Genomic DNA, 17446 nt, shown 5'->3' with positions numbered 1-17446 from the left:
CCAGCAAAATACACCCCTCACCATGAGAATAGGGCAGATGCTGACTTGGTGAAAGAAATCTTAGCATAAGACACTTGAAATCTCAGAAGTCGAAGCATAGCTCAGGTCTACTAACAATGGGCCCACACAACCTACCTGAGGTCTCCTCCCCTCTCTCACACCTTCAGTCTATATAAAGATGGGCAGAATACAAGATACCAACCTAACACTGTGGTTTATAGGAGAAAACCAATAGGCCTCGGATGTGGTGATTAGATAAACACTAATTCATCTATTAATACTGTCAGAGAAAACAAAAAGGTCTGGTCAGAACTGCTGGTGTTTTGCACAAATTAAAAAATAAATGATCTGGCAACTATGCAAATACATTTATGGGAGAGAAGGGAAAAGAGAGAAAGGAGGAGGGGAATAGGGGAAGGGGTTATTTTACTGTTAACAATATTGGACCTGAACCAGGAAGCGGGAGGGGAAGGAAGAAAAAGGGGAGACAGGGAGGAGGGGAAGGGACATTTAAAGAAAGATGAATCCAAGAACTATCCAAAATTGAGGGGAGTAGGGAAGGAAACTGGAAGATATATAGGACTTCTAATATCTTTAGCTTTCAGAGTTTGGAGCCAATTGATAGTGTCTAAAAAAGAAATTCATAATAAAAAATAACTAAAATTTTAATATTCTTTAAAATCATTTTTTAGTGTTTAGAAAATAACTCTTATAGTAACAAAACATTTATGTGACCTTTAGAAATTCTTCAGTTGCATTTTCTTATGTCATATTAAAACAAAGTTAAATAATATTTTTATAATTAACATATTAATAGAAGGTATGATATGACCCCATTTTTCTAAAGTATTTATTTTTATCAATCTACCTGCCTATATATGCATATGTATATATCTACATAAACACACATACAGGTATATGAAATACAATTTACCTTCACTATGTGAAGGTAATGAACTCTGATGTTCTCACTGTATTCTTATTCTTCTCTTTTTCATTTAAATAGGCTGTTACTAGGTTACAACTCACAATTTGTAAAACACTACACATACTTTGTTGCCTGTATTCACAGACTGTTTTGTTTCTTAAAAAAAGTATAAAATGTCCTAAGTTTTACGACTACCTCAACTTGCTTTTAAATGAGCATAGCATGAAAACAGTTATGTTTCTTACTTTCATTGCAAAGACAGCCAAGTTACAATAACACCAGGAAAAGCCTGTCACATAATGGCATCTCAATAACAGGAAAGAAATGAGTAGATTGGAGTGCATACGTTCTTAAAAGATTCTGCCATGTTAAGTGGAGGGTTACATTTTCCTACCTCTGAATCACAGTAAAGAGGAGGTGAGTTTATGGAACAGCAGTTGGAGGCAAAGTCTGAGCGCTTGTTAACCAGCTTTGCCAGTTCCGTGGGTGTGGCATCAGGCAATTTTGCTTTTAGTCGCTCTGCCAGTCTGAAAAACCATTTAAATGTAAGGTCTTACCACATGTATTTATTTTATACAAATTTCTAATGCAAAATAATAGCCATTTCAGATCTTTTACAATAAAAATGAAAATAGAAATACTTGCCTGTCTCAAGAAAATTCTATACCTGTGGTATAGAATAGTCAATTTGAGATCAGAAAGTGAAACATGCCTCTTCGAGATCATAAAAATAAACATACAAATCGCTGCTGAATTGGAAGTCCAGTCTTCTTTCATTTGCTCATTATTTCAACATGGAAGAGTACCTCTTCTATTTTATCCTAACCTTTCACCTTCTCTTCAGTTTTAAATTTCAAATTCCTTAAAGAATATTTCCTTTACAGGACCTCATACCAGCTTAATGCCTTTTTTTCCTCTCATAATTTATATAATTTCACCCTCAATTTATCTACTTCTCAACTCACTATGTTGGAAAACACCAATACAGGAGTAAGGAAATTTTCACTCTTATTTTTAGCTCTACTAAAAATGAACTCTCCATCTGTCTTTCAGGATGGTGATAAGACTTGCTATCTCCTGATTCTTTCAATTTGTACAATCGATGATCTCGGCGTCTCTCCACTCCCATGAACAACTCAGCCTGGTTTTATGACTTTCTTCAGGAAATGCTTGCCAGCCCAGCGGTGGGCAATGGGAGGTAAGGAGACTCAAATTAATCTAGAGTTGGGCTTGGCAAGAGTGGATGCTGGGAAGGGACAAAAGGGTAAGGGGGACCAGTTAGTTCATAAAAGCATTGTTGAAACAAGTAGGTTTGAGCTGCCGGGGGGTGCAAATGAGGCAAGAAGAGACTCAAAGGAGGCAAAAAAAAAAAAAAAAAAAAGAAAGAAAGTTGGGGGGAGGGAATAGGATCTGAGAAATTTACTAACGTTAGGAAAAATGACATGGTCTTCTCAATGGAGACTTTCCCCAAGAACCCAGTACCACTTCTTACCTTATTATGGCCTATTATTTTACTGTTAATGTCTATTTATAGAGAAATGCTTTTTCCTTCTCTTAATTGAGAAAAATGACTATTATATAACATTAGAGGTAGTTAACATTTCTATTTCTAATTTATAGGGAATATATGCTGGTGATAGCTGACAGTATGCTTGATTGAAAGTTTGGGTCTTCTTGCCAGGCAATATGACATGAAGTTAGATAACACTTTTAGCAGTTTTATAGGTCCTCAATTTTGTACAGCAATATCTACAGAAAATTCTGGGGTAAGAATGTTGCTAAGCTATGTGCTCATTTTGCCATTTTGACTCAAGTTCCTGCAGATAGATTTCGTCATCTATATTTTTATGGCTGTTTTAATTGGCCACCCACTTGCTACACATGACATGTTTCCCCCAGAAAAACTTAGCTTCTTCTTATACAGATGTTAGATTCCAACTACTTTTAAAAAAATAAAATGATTTAGGGGGTACAAGTGCATTTTTGTTACATGGATGTATGGCATAGTGGTGAAGTCTAGGTTTTTAGTATAATCATCACCCAAATAGTGTACATTGTATCCAATAGGGAATTCCTTATCCTTCACCCCTCTCCTACCCTCCCACCTTTTGGGGTCTCCAGTGTCTATTATTCCACTCTATGAGATTCTGACTACTTTAAAAAACTCCTAATTGAACCTCCTTTTGTTGTTGTTCACTGAAGACAAGCTTAAGTGTTCAACTATGCTTTCAATTCATAGTACTATGAAAATATTATTGATAAATTTGGAGGATACAGCCAGAACAAGTTTCTTACTTTTTCTTGTACTCAGTAAATGTATTTTCTGAATAATCTGCACATAGTTCTTGTCCCTTGTCAATGAAAGAAGATAGTTCCTTCTTTAGTAGAGGGCCCTGTAAGAAAACAATAATTGCATAACAAAATTATTTGTCTTGAAACATTGTCCCATCAAGCCATTAAATCAAAATTCCAAATATTGTATCAGTATGAGTATTATCTACATTAAGCATTGGCAACTATTTTCTACAGAAGGCCGGATAATAATTTTAGGGTTTGCAGGCCATATGTGGCCTTTGTTGCAACTACTCAACTCTGTACAGAAGCAGTTGTAAGCTTTGCAGAAACAATGAGGATGATTGTGTCCCAGTGGAAGTTAATGTATGTATGAACACTGAAATTTGAATTTTGAATAATTTTCATGGGTCATGAGATACTGATGTTCTTTTGCTTTTTTCCCAACAATGTAAAAATGTAAAACCATTCTTCTGTTCTTAGTTTGTAGGCCATACAAAAGTAGGCAGTGAGCAAGTTTTGGCCCATGAACTATAATTTTCCAACCCTTGATCTATGTGCTTGATAAAGAAAATCTAGCAAATATACCTTAGCATTAAAACAGGTAGTTGAGTCTTCAACATCACAGCATTCACCAAGGCTTTTTAGGGTTGGCTCAAGTACTTTACTGAGGAATACTTCCGGAAGATGAGTCCTTCTGCTTAGTTCAAACGTATACCTAGCATGAGGGAGAAAAGGAGATATGTGTTATATATATTTCCTATTTATTTATTTATTTATTTATTTTTTGTGACAGAGTCTCCCTCTGTCACCCAGGTTGGAGTGAAGTCGTGCCATCTTGGCTCGCTGTAACCTCTGCCTCCTGGGTTCAAGCGATTCTCATGCCTCAGCCTCCTGAGTAGTTGGGATTATAGGCGCCCACCACCATGCCCGGCTAATTTTTGTATTTTTAGTGGAGACAGGATTTCACCATGTTGGCTAGGGTGGTCTGGAACTTCTGACCTCAAGTGATCCGCCTGACTCGGCCTGCCAAAGTGCTGGGATTAGATGGATGAGCCACTGTGCCTGGCCTACATTTTAAAATGTGAAATATCTATCATAAAGGCAGAGCACCTGGTTTCTGCATCTTAATTAAAAAGAAGAGATTTAGCTCAGACTGACTCTAAATCAACAGGCTTTGGATTATAAAATACTTTCATTGAGATACAAGCTGTTAATACTTGCTGTTGTGACTAGTCAATACTGAATTAAAGCTTTGCGTATAATATACATTTAAATATATTATATGTAAACATATCAACTTCAAATGCATATGGAACTGTCTTTGTGCAAGCATAATGCAATTGACTGTATAAAGCATCAAGTGGATACTTCAAAAAGCTTTTCTGTGAAAATTGGTTTGTGTAAATTCTTTCATTATGTCTTACCCCACTGCTGTCTATGCACTTATAAAAGCAATACACATTTAGAAAAATGTAAATTAAAGTTTCAGTCCTATGTAACTTCTGCCATCTGATATTGCTAATTGATATTTCAACCTGCTGCTTCAAACTATTTGTGAAATATTTTTATGCCATCATTATGCATACACATCTATTCAAACCATGGTATATTTAACTTACTTTTTTTTAGTTGGATGAAACAGGATAAAAGTTTACCATTTCTTTGCATTAAATCTCTTTTTAAATTTAATGAAAATGAATATTGATAATGCTAAGAAAAAAATATTCTGTGCTTGGTATCTCTTTTATTTGTATCAAATGCTTATTGTCCAAAAGTTTAGTATACTTTAGGCTTTTGATTTGTGACTTTGAACCAGAAGTAATATGATAAAACTAGTTAATAATATTATAAACATTTCCGGTTGCATGATATATTTTACATGTGTTCAGCATTGTATGCAAATATATGTTTTCACATTTACTTTCACTTACATTTCTACATGCATTTCTCATTAGCAGTCTGTGTGTTAAGTAAGGCAAGTTTAACATTTCCAAATTAATTAACAATAGGCTGAAGTTCAGAATTATCAAGTCACTTCTTTTGGCCATGCACAGGAAACAGAGAAGGCACAATTAGGAACTCTAAGCTCCTTTCTCCCTACACAAAATCTTTCTATCACACTCAATTGATTATGGTGTTTTAAAAATTTTAGTCATTTACAATTAATTAACAAATACTTAAAGTCCATGAAAAGCATAAAGGTAGTACTTTGCCTATGTTTGAAATGAGTGATAGCATACCTTCCCTCCATCTGGCTGGCCCCCACTTTTTGTCCAGATGAACTTAAAATGGGAACACGTTTTCACATCACCTCTACTTACTTATCCATGACTTTGGTGTTTCCTGGATCACACACATCTTTGTTTGTGGGCAACTCTACATCTGGAAGCTCGGGGAGTTGGGCAGCTGGCATGAAGTAAGTGCACACAAAAACGTCCATGGCTGTTTTTTCTTGACAACAGTCTTGAAACTTAGAATTCTTTGTAGATAAATTGTCACAGAGTTTTACTGTGTGTTCAGGCAGCTACAAAACGAATGGTTAGTTTGTGCATTGTTAGTTTCCTGATAGTCTAATTAAAAATAAGAATTACATAGGCTTACAAGCTTTGGCATCACATTTATGAAAGTCAATATGAAGACTCTCAGAAAGAAAATTGGTACAATATTTGGAAAGGCAGTTTGTCAATATGTACTGAAAGTCTTAAAAATGTACAATTCTATTTTTAAGAATTTATACTCAAAATAATTGTAGATAAAACGACAACAACTATAAGGCTATTAAGTGCAACGTTGCCTAAAATATTTTTAAAAATCCAACACAACCTAAATACAATAGAGGATTAGTAAAATAAAAATATGGTGTGTCTAGATAGATAGATGTAATACATGACATGGATATAGGCAACAGAGTCCTATTTAGCCATTATAAATCCTTATAGAAAAGCATCTATTAACACAGACATGCATTTTTAATGGAAAAAGACAAGGCAACACAATGAATCTATTACTACACAGATTGACAAGATCTTGGAGACTGACCTTCAGCTAAAGCAATTATTCAAATTTAAATAGTTTTAAAGGATTATGAAAATGAAAAATGGTAAAAAAAAATTGAGATGGGCATCAAATTATAAAAAGTATACTAAAAACAGTAGTAGCGTCTACTAGTATAATGGTTGAAGTGCTGCTTAATGGAACTTTACGCAATAATGAAAATGATCTGTATTTGCACTATCCAATACCATTGTGCATTTGAAATGTGGTTAGTGAAACTGAAGAACTGAATTTTAAATCATATTCAACTTAAACATATATGTTTAACTTTAACTATAATTAAATTTAAATGACCATATGTGGTAATGAATACCATACAGTGCAAGTAGCATAAGGTCTTGGGAATCAGATAATCTCATCTTTGCATATGGACTTTGCCACTTACTAGTTGTGTGGTAACAAATTATTGACCCTTACTAATCTTCTGTTTTCTCACCTGTACAGTGATGTTAATAATTATTTATATTTCATAGAATACATGTGAGCATCCGTTAGGATAATGCATATGAAATAGAGCTTAGAAGAGTACCTGCCACTCAGTACTTGGCACTCAATACCTGGCACATGGTGATAATGATAATAAAGCTTGTCTTACCTCTTTGGCCATGCAATCTTCAGAGGCAGACTCACAGCATTTGGAGAGGATGTTAGTAATATCTTCAGCTAGTGGCAAAACATCCTCCAGATCAGCAGTAGGCACTTTTTGGGCTAACTTTATGAGATTGCTAAACAGTTAAAAATACATTTGTTAGCTTATCAACATTCTCAGTTTTCTTGGTTTTGTGATGAACGCACTATTTGGAGAAATAATATCACAGTTTCAACTCCTTGGCCTCAAGAGATGCATGGGAGCACATCTGCCATGTGATAGATCTTATGTACCCAAGCCACAGACTCAAGATCAAGAGATCCCTAATGAATCTTTTCAAATTTTCAGTACCCAAATGCAGCTTCTCTTCTTGCCAGATATACATAATGAAAGCACTCCTTTAAAATGTTAGATCTAAAGCATCAATGAAGAAGTCACAAATGTCTCTTTCTCTCTATTCATAAGGCCAATGTTGTATTTTTGTGGCCTCTCACAGAGTTGTAAAAGTGTGTTTTATAAATTCTTTTAGAAACTATAGAGACCTGTAGCTTTACACCACAGAGTTAATAAATGTTCACATTTTGGGTGTGTAACCTTTCAGTATTTTATGTGTGAATGGTATGCTATACTATTCTCATATTTGCCTTTTTCACTTAATATACCAGGAATAACATTAAATATTTTTTCAATATTAATATTCCTAATATATCATGAATATGATTAAATATTATTTTAAAAAATTGTGGTGAAAATGACATTAAATTTACTATCTTGACCATTTTTAAGGTATACATTCAGTATTTAAGTATATTTACATTGCTTTGCAACAGATCTCTAGAAATTTTTCTCATGCAAAACTAAAACTCTGTACTCATTAAACACTGATTTGCTCTGCTCCCACTTCCCCTCACTCATCCTCCCACTCCTTGGCAACCACCTTTCTATTTTCTGTCTTTATGATTTTGATTACTTTAAATACTTCGTATGAGTACAGTATTTGTCCTTTTCAGACTGGCATATTTCACTTAGCATAATGAAAGTCCTCAAGGTTCATCCTTGTAGCATGTGACAGGATTTTCTTTTTTTTTCAGGCTACATAATATTCCATTGTATGTATATACCACATTGTCTTCATCCATTCATCTGTTGATGGACATATGGGTTGCTTCCACCTCTTGGTTATTGTGAATAATTCTGCAGTGAACATGGAAGTGCAAATCTCTTTGAGATCCCACTTTGAATTTTTAAGATATATACCCAGAAGTGGAATTGATGGATTACATGTTAATTCTATTTTTAATGTTTTGAGGGACTTCCATACTGTTTTCCATAATGATTGCACCACTTTACATTCCTACCAACAGTGTACAAGCGTTCCAATTTCTATGCAACTTTGCTAACATTTGCCAATTTCTGTTCTTTTGATAGTGATTATCCTAATGGGTATAAGGTGATACCTCGCTGTAGTTATGGTTTGCATTTCCCCCATCCAATTATTATACTAACTAGGCCTGACCCTGCTTAGCTTCTGAGATCAGACAAGATTGGGCGTGTTCAGAGTGGTATGGCGGTAGACTTGATTTGCATGTATCTTAAGGTTAGTGACGTTGAGCATCTTTTCATATGTTTATTGGACATTAGTATATTTTGTTTCAATAATTGTTTATTCAAGTCTTTTACCCCTATTTTAATTAAGCTACTTGTTTTTTTGTTATTGAGTTATAGAAGTTCCTTATATATTCCGAATATTAAACCCTTATCAGATAGCTAAATCTGTTCATAGCAAATGCTATTTCCTTGAAGTACATTTCTGGACATGAATACAAGTATCACTTAATGATTATATAAGTAATATATATGGTGGCTTTATATTATAAATTCCCTCTGTTCTGCCTGTCAAACTACTATCTCTATGTAAAAGGAAAACTAAAGAAAGGACTAGAGAAACTATCATTGAGTATTCAAGTAGTTCTGAGGGACTGTTATATTTAAAGAAACTAGTTTTTTGTTTGTTTGTTTGTTTGAGACGGAGTCTCGCTCTGTCGCCCCAGGCTGGAGTGCAGTGGTGCAATCTTGGCTTACTGCAAGCTCTGCCTCCCAGGTTCATGCCATTCTCCTGCCTCAGCCTCCTGAGTAGCTGGGACTACAGGCACCCGCCACCATGCCTGGCTAATTTTTTTTTTTTTTTTTGTATTTTTAGTAGAGACGGGGTTTCATCGTGTTAGCCAGGATGATCTCGATCTCCTGACCTCGTGAACCACCTGCTTCGGCCTCCCAAAGTGCTGGGATTACAGGTGTGAGCCACCGTGCCTGGACAAGAAAGTAGTTTCTATTCCCATTATGGAAGCTTATTATGCATTGCTGGCAAGAAGTTATTTGATTATCATTAGAGGAAAAAAACTTCTGAGGATAGTAGAAGGAATCAAAGAGACTGTAAGTACGGAGGGAAAAAAAGTTGGCAAATCTAGATGTTTGATAAAGTATGAGAGAAGTGCAGCATAGAAACTATCAAAATTAAAATACAAGTTAACAGTAGTCATACAAAAATCAAAGTGAAGGTTGCAAATATAAGGTTGATATGGTTTGGCTATGTCCCCACGCAAATCTCATCTTTAATTGTAACTTACACAATTCCCACATGTGGTGGGAGAAACCTGGTGGGAGGTGATTGAATCATGGGGGTGGGTCTTTCCTGAGCTGTTCCCGTGACAGTGAATGAGTCTCACAAGATCTGATAGTTTTGAAAACAGGAGTTTCTCTGCACAAGCTCTCTCTTTGCCTGCGACCATCCATGTAAGATATGATTTGCTCCTCCTTGCCTTCCACCATGATCGTGAGGCCTCCCTAGCCATGTGAAACTGTGAGTCCAATTAAACCTCTTTCTTTGTAAATTGCCCAGTCTCAGGTATGTCTTTATCAGCAGCATGAAAACAGATTAATACAGTAAATTTGTACCAGGAGTGCGGTGCTGCTGAAAAGATACCCGAAAATGTGGAAGTGACTTTGGAACTGGGTAACAGGCAGAGGTTGGAACAGTTTGGAGGGCTCAGAAGAAGACAGGAAAATGTGGGAAAGTTTGAAACTTCCTAGAGACTTGTTGAATGGCTTTGCCCAAAATGCTAATAGTGATATGGACAATAAGGTCCAGGCTAAGGTGGTCTCAGATGGAAATGAGGAGCTTTTTGGGAACTGGAGCAAAGGTGACTCTTGTTATGTATTAGCAAAGAGACTGGTGACATTTTGCCCCGGCCCTGGAGATCTGTGGAACTTTGAACTTGAGGAAAATAATTTAGGATATCTGGCAGAAGGAATTTCTAAGCAGCAAAGCATTCAAGAGGTGAATTGAGTGCTGTTAAAGGCATTCAGTTTCAAAAGGGAAGCAGAGCATAAAAGTTCAGAAAATTTGCAGCCAGACAATGTGAGAGAAAAGAAAAGCCCTTTTTCTGAGGAGAAATTCAAGCTGGCTATAGAAATTTGCATAAGTAACAAGGAGCTGAATGATAATCCCCAATACAATGGGGGAAAATGTATCCAAGACATGTCAGAAGTCTTCACAGCAGCCCATCCCATCACAGGCCTGGAGACCTAGGAGGAAAAAGTGGTTTCTTGGACCAGGCTCAGGGTTCCCGTGCTGTGTGCAGTCTAGGTATTTGGTGCCCTGCATTCCAGCTGCTCCAACCATGGCTGAAAGGGGCCAATGTAGAGCTTGGGGCATGGCTTCAGAGAGTGCAAGCCTCAAGCCTTGACAGCTTTCACGTGGTGTTGAGCCTGTGAGTGCACAGAAGTCAAGAATTGGGTTTTGGGAACTTCCACCTAGATTTCAGAGGATGTATGGAAACACTTGGATGTCCAGGCAGAGGTTTGCTGCAGGGGCAGGGCTCTCATGGAGAACCTCTGCTATGGCAGTGCAGAAGGGAAATGTGGGGGTGGAGCCTCCAAATAGAGTCCCTACTGGGGCACTGCCTTATGGAGCTATGAGAAGAGGGCCACCGTTCTCCAGACCCCAGAATGGTAGATCTACTGACAGCTTGCACTGTGCACCTGGAAAAGCCACAGATGCTCAATGCCAGCCTTTGAAAGCAGCTGGGAGGGAGGCTGTACCCTGCAAAGCCACAGAGGTGGAGCTGCCCAAGACCATGGGAATATGCCTGTTGCAGCAGCGTGAGCTGGATATGAGACATGGAGTCAAAGGCAATCATTTTGGACCTTTAAGATTTGACTGCCCCACTGGATTTTGAACTTGCATGGGGCCTGTAGCCCCTTTGTTTTGGCCAATTTTTCCCATTTTTAATGGCTGCATTTACCCAATGCCTGTACCCCCATTGTATCTAGGAAGTAACTAGCTTGCTTTTGATTTTACAGGCACATAGGCAGAAGGGACTTGCCTTGTCTTGGATGAGACATTGTACTGTGGACTTTTGAGTTAATGCTGAAGTGAGTTAAGACTTTGGGGGACTGTTGGGAAGGCGTGATTAGTTTTGAAATGTGAGGACATGATATTTGGGAAGTGCCAGGGGTGGGATGATATGGTTTGGCTGTGTCCCCACACAAATCTCATCTTGAATTATAACTCCCACAATTTCCACATGTCATAGGAAGAAACCAGTGGGAGGTGATTAAATTATTGGGGTGGGTCTTTCCTGTGCTGTTCTCATGATAGTGAATGAGTTTCATGAGATCTGATCATTTTAAAAACAGGAGTTTCTCTGCACAAGCTCTCTGTTTGCCTGCTGCCATCCACGTAAGATGTGACTTGCTCCTCCTTGCCTTCCACCATGATTGTGAGGCCTCCCCAGCCATGTGGAACTGTTAGTCCAATTAAACCTCTTGCTTTTGTAAATTCCCCAGTTTCGGGTATGTCTTTATCAGCAGAGTGAAAATAGACTAATACAAAGGTAGATAACTAATGAGAATAAATTAATGAAGGGCAAGAGATATATACTGTATAGCACAAGTCTTCATACAACAAGTAAGAATTCAGACGTCTCATTCCAAGAAAAATTGGGCAAGGCAAATAACAGGTAATAAACAAAAGGTTGTGTTTTTTTGGTTTGTTTTTGTTCTTGTTTTGCTTTTTTGCTTGTAACATATGCTAATATGAACACTGAAAAAATATTTTCTAGTGGTCAACTATATGGAAAAGATTGATTAAAAGCAAATCTCATGTTTTATGACATAAACTTTTTCCTTATTTTTCATAATCTGTATAGAGAAAAGACAACGAGAATTTGGCCAGATTTTTGAAGATTATTGGAGCTGAAACGTCTATTTTATATCTTTCAATATAGACAGCTTCTTAAAAAACCCTAATATTATGGATAGACAGTGCAGAACCAAACATCTAAATATGACAATAGCACTTAATCTTTACCTGAGCCTTGATTTCTTCTCCCCATAAGCAGCATATTGTGAGCAGACTCTATTTGACAGAGTGGTGAGAAGTGATAAATGTTTAAGCTGGAGTCTCTAGAAAACAAGTGAAAGAATCTCATTATATGGTCAAGACTCATTGAATACTGTATAAATGGCAAAAATAGGGACTATTAATTTCATGATTTTTTAATGAATAGGAAACTGAACACTGGTGAAAGGAACTTATTGATATTACTTTTCCGGAGGTATTACATTTATTTTCCAATTAAGAAGATGCAAGGGTGGCATTTTAGAAACTTTTACTGATTGCAAAATCTCAATTTCTACCATTATCTAAAAGGAATGCTATTAGAAGAAAAAAACGTAAACAAATAATAAGTAAAATGGGACATACCTCTTTCAAAAAGCATACAGTTGGGCTTGCAGAGGTACAGCAGGACCCTACCATAGAAAGATAACTCTTGGTGTAACTGACTAAAAGTGACAGAGGAGCTTGTCCATAATTAGTGGAATATTCCCACATAAATCTGTGGAGGAAAAAATAGAATTGGTCAAAAAATTTGTGAATAAAGAAAATCTACTTTTTTATTTGAGACAGTGTCTTGCCCTGTCATCTAGGCTGGAGTACATGGTATAATCATAGCTCACTGCAGTCTCAACCTCCTGGCCTCAAGCGATCCTCCTGCTTCAGCTTCCTGAGTAGCTGGGACTTCAGGTGCATGCCACCATGCTCATCTAATTTTTTAATTTCTTGTATAAATTAGGTCTCACTAATTGTCCCAGGTTGGTCTTGAACTCCTGGGCTCAAGTGATCCTCTGACCTCAGCCTCTCAAAGTGCTAGGATTACAGACGTGAGCCACCATGCTTGGCCCCCAAAACCTACTTTTTAGTAAGTATTTTGATGGACAAAGGATATATGTTACATTAATTTATAGTTTTAATATCTAAAAAACACTAAGAATTTAGAGAAAAGGTTATAATACTGGCCACTATTAATCAGTATATTCATTAAAAATAGATTTACAAATTTCTATGTGGTTTGTGTGAGAGGAGGGGCCATTTGTCCCTTTATTCACTCAATGTCTGGTCAGGTGTATCACCCATGGTATCTGCTTGTTAATTAAGCTGCTAATTGAATTAATTAAAATGAATGTAATTGCTAGATTATTTTTCGTTATCTATCTCAGTTTATTATTTTAGATAATTATTATGTATAGATTACTTATTTTTTGGAAGAAATAATTTCTATTTCTGGGAATAGATGTCCTTATGGATCTAAAAGGGACTGAAATTCTGGGCAAAATCCTCTTTGAAAATTGACAGGAATGAGCAATCCTACTAATTTTTACAATTTGTGACCACTTTGAATGACATTGCTCCTGGTTTTTGAATATGTATATATTTCTTACTTTAATAAATGTATTTTCCCCCAGTTTTGTTCATTTTTGTGACCTTCCAAGACTAACATAAAGATTCAGTGTATAATCTGGCCCCTTGTGCATGTTAAACAATAAAAATTTCAAGGTTATGTGTTTACTTGATGTAGTAGATGTGTCATATTTACACGTACACGTCACATGTTTCTGGGATGTATAGGAGTGAAGAGAGAAGCTGTTTATTTTTTATGCTTTACTGGAAATTAAGTATTTAAAATGTGTACAGCAATAAAATTGCTTCTATCATATGGCATACGCAATGATCCTTAGCATCAGGGAAATCACCACAGGGGCTGTCAAATATTTGAAAATATATCATGTGGACAGGATACTCAAGTGATTCTGGTTCAGATAATAGGATTAGGGTTAGTAAGAGTTTGGGAAAATTGATTTTATCTCTGAGAAAGGCATTCACAAAACTCAGCACCAAAGGGAAGATGGGCTGTCTCGGATGACAGTCAAGTTATCAGAATTTGTTCAGGTTGCTGTAGAAGAGGTGTTTCCACAGAGTAGGGGGTTAGATTAGAGTCATTTCTGATACTTTAGGTCCTAAAGTTCTATTTATGATGAAAGCACTCACTGATTAGCATATTCCTTTGGATCTTTCCTGAACGCCTCACAGATTTCATCATTTGTGGGTTCCACGTAGGTAGGGAATTCCTGTGGCTGGTGTTTCAGAGCAGCCATGCAGAGCTTTCGTTCCAGGCCCTCTTTCGTGCAGCACTCAGCAGTGCCTGGGTGAACGGGGAATGGAGAATTACTTTCACAGGACTTGGCAGACAGTGCTGAGGTCTGGAGGAGAAGGAAAAAGGAAACTCATATATATATGTAAATTTCCAGGCTTTTAGACTTCCATTTAATATAATATCTTAGGCTATAATTAGAAAATTCTCATTTATAACTATGTATTCATGCCAAGGGCTCCATGAAGTGATTTTTTAACATGACAAGTTGTGTGATTATCGGCAAGTATAGGATCTTATTTATGTTAATAAATGACTCCTCAGAGTAGAACAAAAATAGAACTTTGAATAACAAATGGACAGTGTTTATCTGATTAGAGCCATTAGAATTGTACTCTCTAGCCTAGTGTTCCTCCGTGGGGATATTAACATCTCTGAGGATGAGAGGGTCATTTGAAAAAGCTCCACAGATGATTCTGTCTTCATCTCCCACCTGCTTTCTGCTGTAAATGCCCCAATAAGAGTGAGGAGGACCTCCCTCTGTTTATTAAATGAGCTCTCCTTCCCTCCCTTTGTGAAATGAGTAGACTCTTGATTGCTGGTTCCTTTAACTTTCTACATTATTTGCATTCTCTTACCTAATGATTCTTGAACCTGCTTTTGCATCAGAATTACTCATAAAGTGCATAAAATAAAAAATGCTTTGGTTGCACAACACAGAAATTCTGTTTCAGTAGGTCAAAAATAGGGCCTGAAAATCTGTTTTTCCCAAGCTCCAAGATTTATGTGCAGGTGCAGTGTAGGTTGAAAACCACTGATGCACCTGCATTTACTGCGTCAACAATGATACACTGATACCTGTGAGCAGACTAAGCACCATCAAAACAATCGTAGCATCAAAATGTTCTTTTTGGAAAAATTTCATATTTGAAATTAAAATCTAAAATAGAGTCACCATAGAGGAAAAAAGAATAGAAATAGTCATCATGGAAAAAATTACTTTGGGATTTATATGGGAAACAGTACTTTGACATTCTTATACTTAATTTATAAGTTAGTCATCTTTTTAAGGTAAAATTTCTAAAAATCTTTTCTACCAGTGAAGAATGGCAACGTGATGAATTACTTATGTAAACTAACTTCTCACCATCTTCCGTACCATCCTTTCATCAGATTCGGAGAAGTTAAAAATTAGACTCTTTTTCATCCTATCTCTCTTTTCAGTCCATCTTTTTCCTTTCCATTCATTTCCCTGGCAACCCTTCTTTTTGCCTTTTTAAAGTTATCTTCTTTCAAGTAAAAAAAGGTTGACAAAATGTCAAAACACTTTTCAAAAATGTTTTGAACAAGCAGGAGAAAGAGAAATATATCATGCAAAAAATATCAATGCCGTATCTGTTTTCTTATGCTCCAGGATTGTAGAGACAGATCATATCTCTGATCAAGGGATGTATTAGCAAATATATGAAATAAAATAAAAATGTGCTCTGTCATGTTGATGATTTGATGCTTTCTTATTTTAAGGTGGTACAGAAGTTCAGGTTGAAATAAAAAATATTTATGAACTTGGTGGAAGAAAAGGATTATAAAATTCTGAAAAAATAGATAAGGGACAGGTAAAGCAATTAATGGGTAAGAATATTCATTGTGTAGAATCTATTCTAATCAGATCTTTGGGGCATTGTTTCTGTATGATATCTGCTGAAGGCTTGAACAGTGAGACAAATCTGTCTGTAAAAGCCTTTATCAAAATGCATCTAAATGTCATTTGCATCAGGCCTGACGACTGCATTAATAAATTGCTGAAACTCCTTAGGTTTAACCCTTTTCAGCTACTGTCTGAACATGTCAGCATTTTAATTTTTGCATAAGTGCTATAGGGGAGAAACCTAGAATTTAGTTATGTGCATACAGGGCAACTTTTGAATCCTCCTTCCAAATTTGAAACCAACACTAAATTATTCTGGAGCACTTGGTACCAGTCCTGGCATGATGATAAAAGAGGATAAAGCTATGATCAGGTTTTTAAGCTATACACAATATTTTAGGATTCTTTCAAGAGGTTCATGAGCTGATATATATATATATATATTAAATTATATAATATATAAAATGTATATATACATATATATTTAATTTCAATAGTTTTGGGGGAACAAAACTATTTTGTTTTTGGTTACATGGCTAAGTTCTTTAGGGGTGATTTCTGAGATTTTGGTGTACCTATCACCGGAGCCGTGTACAGTGTACCTAATGTATAGTTTTTTATCCCTCACCCCCTTCACCCTTCTCTCCAAGTTCCCAAAGTCCATTATATCCTTCTTATGCCTTTAAATCCTCATAGCTTAGCTCCCACTTATAAGTGAGAACATACGATATTTGGGTTTTCATTCCTGAGTTACTTCACTTAGAATAATGATCCATGGGCTGATATTTGAGATCAAATGTATGGTGATAAAAACTTAGGTTTTAGAGTCATATCTGGATTTATATTTTATAACTCCTTCTTGCTAGCAATGTACATTTAATAAATCACTAAATTACTCTATGACCCAGTTTTCTCATTTGAACCTTGTAGGAAGAATGGGTAATATTGACTCATTATGTTAGAATAAACCAGGCTGTAAACACAACAGGCTTCATATTTCCCCCAAACTAGGAGTAAATGGAGTTGCTGTCTAAAATTTTTTCAACACATGGTATAAAGGCCTATTTTGGCTTCCTTCTCTGGGCTGCCACAGAGACAGCCAGCCACAGAAACCTACCCTGGTGTCATAGCAGTCAGGGTCAGCCCCTTCCGCACAGCAGGCTTCGGTCAAGGAGACAACTTCCTTCACAAGTTGGCTGACCTGTTCAAACGTGCCACTGGGAAATTTTCTACTGTACAGGACTAGTGACCTGAGGGGAAAATAAGACAATATATCAATTAGAACTGAAAGGTTTTTTTTTTTTGAGACGGAGTCTCGCTGTGTTACCCAGGCTGGAGTGCAGTGGTATGATCTCAGCTCACTGCACTCTCTGCCTCCCAGGTTCAAGCAATTCTGCCTCAGCCTCCCGAGTAGCTGGGACTACAGGTGTGCACCACTA

At 36.6% G+C, this 17446-nt stretch overlaps 1 protein-coding gene across 1 annotated transcript in view; it reads right to left on the bottom strand.

Moving 5' to 3' along the window:
* The window catches only part of GC (GC vitamin D binding protein), a 62379-nt gene that overhangs the window by 9501 nt on the left and 35432 nt on the right, over positions 1 to 17446 (bottom strand). The window contains exons 4-12 of the mRNA XM_057302087.1: positions 17125 to 17257; positions 14257 to 14468; positions 12634 to 12766; positions 12238 to 12332; positions 6873 to 7002; positions 5545 to 5747; positions 3809 to 3938; positions 3224 to 3321; positions 1323 to 1455 (exon numbers count right to left, since the gene is read on the bottom strand). Coding sequence (XP_057158070.1) covers positions 1323 to 1455; positions 3224 to 3321; positions 3809 to 3938; positions 5545 to 5747; positions 6873 to 7002; positions 12238 to 12332; positions 12634 to 12766; positions 14257 to 14468; positions 17125 to 17257 — 1267 coding nt within the window. The remainder of the gene's footprint in view (positions 1 to 1322; positions 1456 to 3223; positions 3322 to 3808; positions 3939 to 5544; positions 5748 to 6872; positions 7003 to 12237; positions 12333 to 12633; positions 12767 to 14256; positions 14469 to 17124; positions 17258 to 17446) is intronic.

The sequence above is a fragment of the Pan paniscus genome, chromosome 3, assembly GCF_029289425.2.
Source record: "Pan paniscus chromosome 3, NHGRI_mPanPan1-v2.0_pri, whole genome shotgun sequence".
Lineage (NCBI taxonomy): Eukaryota > Metazoa > Chordata > Mammalia > Primates > Hominidae > Pan > Pan paniscus.
This window is presented reverse-complemented; position numbering and strand designations above follow the sequence as displayed.